Source organism: Cyclopterus lumpus, chromosome 22 (genome assembly GCF_009769545.1).
Source record: "Cyclopterus lumpus isolate fCycLum1 chromosome 22, fCycLum1.pri, whole genome shotgun sequence".
Lineage (NCBI taxonomy): Eukaryota > Metazoa > Chordata > Actinopteri > Perciformes > Cyclopteridae > Cyclopterus > Cyclopterus lumpus.
Genome location: NC_046987.1, coordinates 22635532 through 22639050, shown reverse-complemented (window position 1 = coordinate 22639050; position 3519 = coordinate 22635532). Strand labels below are relative to the sequence as shown.

Here is a 3519-nt window from a genome sequence, read left to right as displayed (position 1 = left end):
TAAATTCCTCCATGCCTGGACATAATGATGACACCCATGTATGTCCCACCACTCCCACCCCCATGTGACGGGAGGGTATAAAGGTCTTACGTTTTCCTCAGAGTTGAGCAAACATTGCTTTTTCTCCCATGATTCATGTCCAATAAAGGATTCAGATAAATTGGTCTTTGACTCCAACCTTATCGGTGACCAGTCCGGTTGAAGAAAATCAACCACAATTGGCGACGAGGATGGGATGCAAAGCGTCAGAAAACTGTCATCCTGAACCAGACTTTCAAAATGAGCTCATGGGACATGGTAAGGGGAACCTTTTTCATCAGGTATGATTGTTGACTGAATATATCATCAAAAAAGAATATATTACATTGATTTATTTGAACAATTGAAAGACGGTCCGGACGGTAAATCGAAGGTCAAAGAAAATTGTTGGGCAAGGTCTATTTATGTGTCTTCCTGCGAAACATAAATAAATAAAAATACAAGAAAAGGATAAAAATAGAAAAAACAATAGGTATTATCCGGCGTGGTAACCTAAAAACTAATTTTATCCAGCATGCTCTTACTGTGTAAATAAAATAAATAAGAATGTTCCCGCGTGGTAACCTAAAAACATGTGATCCTAGTGTGTGTAAATAAAAATGACAAGAAAAGGATAAAAATATAAGAAATAGGAAAATGTAATTCTGGGAATTATACGAAGAGATCAGTTGGGATGTTCTCAGAAAATAAAGGAAGATTTGAAGGCAGAATAAAGAAATGTCAATAAAACCACAGAAATTATTGGTGGGAATGTGAAGACGTCGATACGTGTGAGGAGACGCGAGGAATGTGTGGAATGTGAGGAGACAGGAGGAATGTGAGGAATGTGTGGAATGTGAGGAATGTGAGGAATGTGAGGAATGTGGTACCACTTCTAGAACCAATGTTGGATTTGTCCATTCTAGGCTACTGTAGAAACATGGCCGCTCTGTATTTAGATACAAACATCTCATTCCAACGTGATGAAGACTGACAACGATTCTTAGTTTTAGTTGATTATACACTAAAGAAAACATACTTCTAATATTATCTTTCATTTCTGCCACTAGATCATCCTTCATGCGACACACTGGCCCCTTTCCTGGTGTGTGTTCATACACTCAGGTGTGCCGTTACCTGAACAGGTTCTGGGTGGTGTAGCTGATGGCGGCTCCAGTGGCCGTTCCTCCGCTCATGTAGGGGATCCTCTTCAGGGCGTCGATGGAGTCCTCTTTGTTGGAGTGTTCAAACAGGCCGAACTCCAGCCTCTGATCGTAGGTGAACTGCACCGCACCTGAACATCCAACACACAGTCAGCGGGCCAATCAGCTCGTCAACGAATCAATCAATCAATCAATCAACCAATTAGATCATTATTATATTGTGAAGCTGACCGATTCGAGCTCCTATGTCAGAGATGTCAAAGCTTCTTGCGATTCCGGTCAGGAAGTCCAGGACTAGCTGGAAGTTACCTTCCCCGATACTGGAAGAACCGTCGATGAGGAACCCGATGTTCACCGAGTTGTAGCAGGTTTTACCTTTAAAACACACATCCACATGGCGCTCAACCTTTCAGCCTCATGCACTGTGCAGGAACCGTAACGCAAGGTAATACATGTGTGTCTTACTGCAGAGCAGGAGGTCCAGAGAGCAGAGCTTCTGAGCCAGAGGTTTGACGTGTTTGGTGGTGCTGAACCAGCTGGAGATCGGATAGCTGAAGAAGCCGTTATCTTTACACACCGCCTGCAGGAGGAAGAGAAACACAACTTTTATTTTGTAGAAAGTCTCTTTGCTAGCAGGAGTTCTTTAGTTTGGTAGACAGAGAACTAAAAGACACAAAACAGGAAGCTTAGATTTAACCAGCAACAGCTTCCTGTTTCAGTATCCAGACTTTAACAATAAAAGCATCCTAGAACAAGCTAGAGTTAACTTGTTCAGACTTCACAGTAGAAACAGAAGGTTAGTCTGTAGTTAGTATTCTATCAGCTGAGTTTAAACCTCTTTAATTAATGTTTGCTGATCAGGATTCTGTCATGTGACACTGTGAGGACGTTCGACTCATTTCATGTGTGAATAAAACATCTGGCATCTAAATCAAAGTTGTTTATCTCTTAGAATAGTTGTAATTGAAGGAGAGAAGAAGCTTGTCCATTCATAATTTTAATAAACGCTCGTGTTGATGACACACACGTTTCATTAATGACTATACATATAATAAAGGGGCACCTTCTTCATGAAGTCCTTGTCTCGCACCATGGCGAGCTCCTCCGGCGCCGGTTTGGCCACGGATACCAGGAAGACATTGATGCCGGACTCTCTGGCCAACATGGCCGCCTGCTCCAGGTCGTCAGACGGCCAGCCGTCAATCAGCACCATCATGACCCGAGGGTGACCCCTCCTTCCCCCGTTCTCCTGGGTGAAGAAGGTCTCCACCGCGTGCATGATGGCTTTACCTGCAGCGAGACCAGGAACCAGTCAGAGGGACTGCAGCACCAGTACAGCCTCATGGGAGCTGGAGCTCACCCATGGAGCTTCTCCTGGGGTTTCTCCTGGAGGTGGACGTCCATCTACCTCAAGGAGAGGTTTGAGATGGACTTCTAGATGTTACATCTGAAGTTTGTGAGAGTCACAGAGAATCATTGTTCTTGTTTATTTCTACAATATCTTATAATGAAATTAAGTTTCTCCGTCATTCAATCGATGTCTCGTCACATTGATGTGTGTTCTCACCTGTTACACACCTGTGTGTGTGTGTGTGTGTGTGTGTGTGTGTGTAACTGTGTTGGTGGCTCCTCCCAGGTAGTGTGTGTGTATGTACCTGTGTTGGTGGCTCCCCCCAGGTAGTGTGTATGTGTGTGTACCTGTGTTGGTGGCTCCCCCCAGGTAGTGTGTGTGTGTGTGTGTGTGTGTGTACCTGTGTTGGTGGCTCCTCCCAGGTAACGTGTATGTGTGTGTGTGTACCTGTGTTGGTGGCTCCCCCCAGGTAGTGTGTATGTGTGTACCTGTGTTGGTGGCTCCCCCCAGGTAGTGTGTGTGTGCGTGTGTGTGTACCTGTGTTGGTGGCTCCCCCCAGGTAGTGTGTGTGTGCGTGTGTGTGTACCTGTGTTGGTGGCTCCCCCCAGGTAGTGTGTGTGTGCGTGTGTGTGTACCTGTGTTGGTGGCTCCCCCCAGGTAGTGTGTGTGTGTGTGTGTGTGTGTGTGTACCTGTGTTGGTGGCTCCTCCCAGGTAGTGTGTGTGTGTGTACCTGTGTTGGTGGCTCCTCCCAGGTAGTGTGTGTGTGCGTGTGTGTGTATCTGTGTTGGTGGCTCCCCCCAGGTAGTGTGTGTGTGCGTGTGTGTGTACCTGTGTTGGTGGCTCCCCCCAGGTAGTGTGTGTGTGTGTGTGTGTGTGTGTGTGTGTACCTGTGTTGGTGGCTCCCCCCAGGTAGTGTGTGTGTGTGTGTGTACCTGTGTTGGTGGCTCCCCCCAGGTAGTGTGTGTGTGTGTGTGTACCTGTGTTGG

The 3519-nt window shown here is 46.1% G+C and overlaps 1 protein-coding gene across 1 annotated transcript in view; it reads right to left on the bottom strand.

Moving 5' to 3' along the window:
• Positions 1-1151: 1151 nt before the first annotated feature.
• Positions 1152-3519, bottom strand: part of coch (coagulation factor C homolog, cochlin (Limulus polyphemus)) — an 18041-nt gene continuing 15673 nt past the window's right edge. The window contains exons 9-12 of the mRNA XM_034525120.1: positions 2245-2471; positions 1647-1761; positions 1413-1556; positions 1152-1312 (exon numbers count right to left, since the gene is read on the bottom strand). Coding sequence (XP_034381011.1) covers positions 1152-1312; positions 1413-1556; positions 1647-1761; positions 2245-2471 — 647 coding nt within the window. The remainder of the gene's footprint in view (positions 1313-1412; positions 1557-1646; positions 1762-2244; positions 2472-3519) is intronic.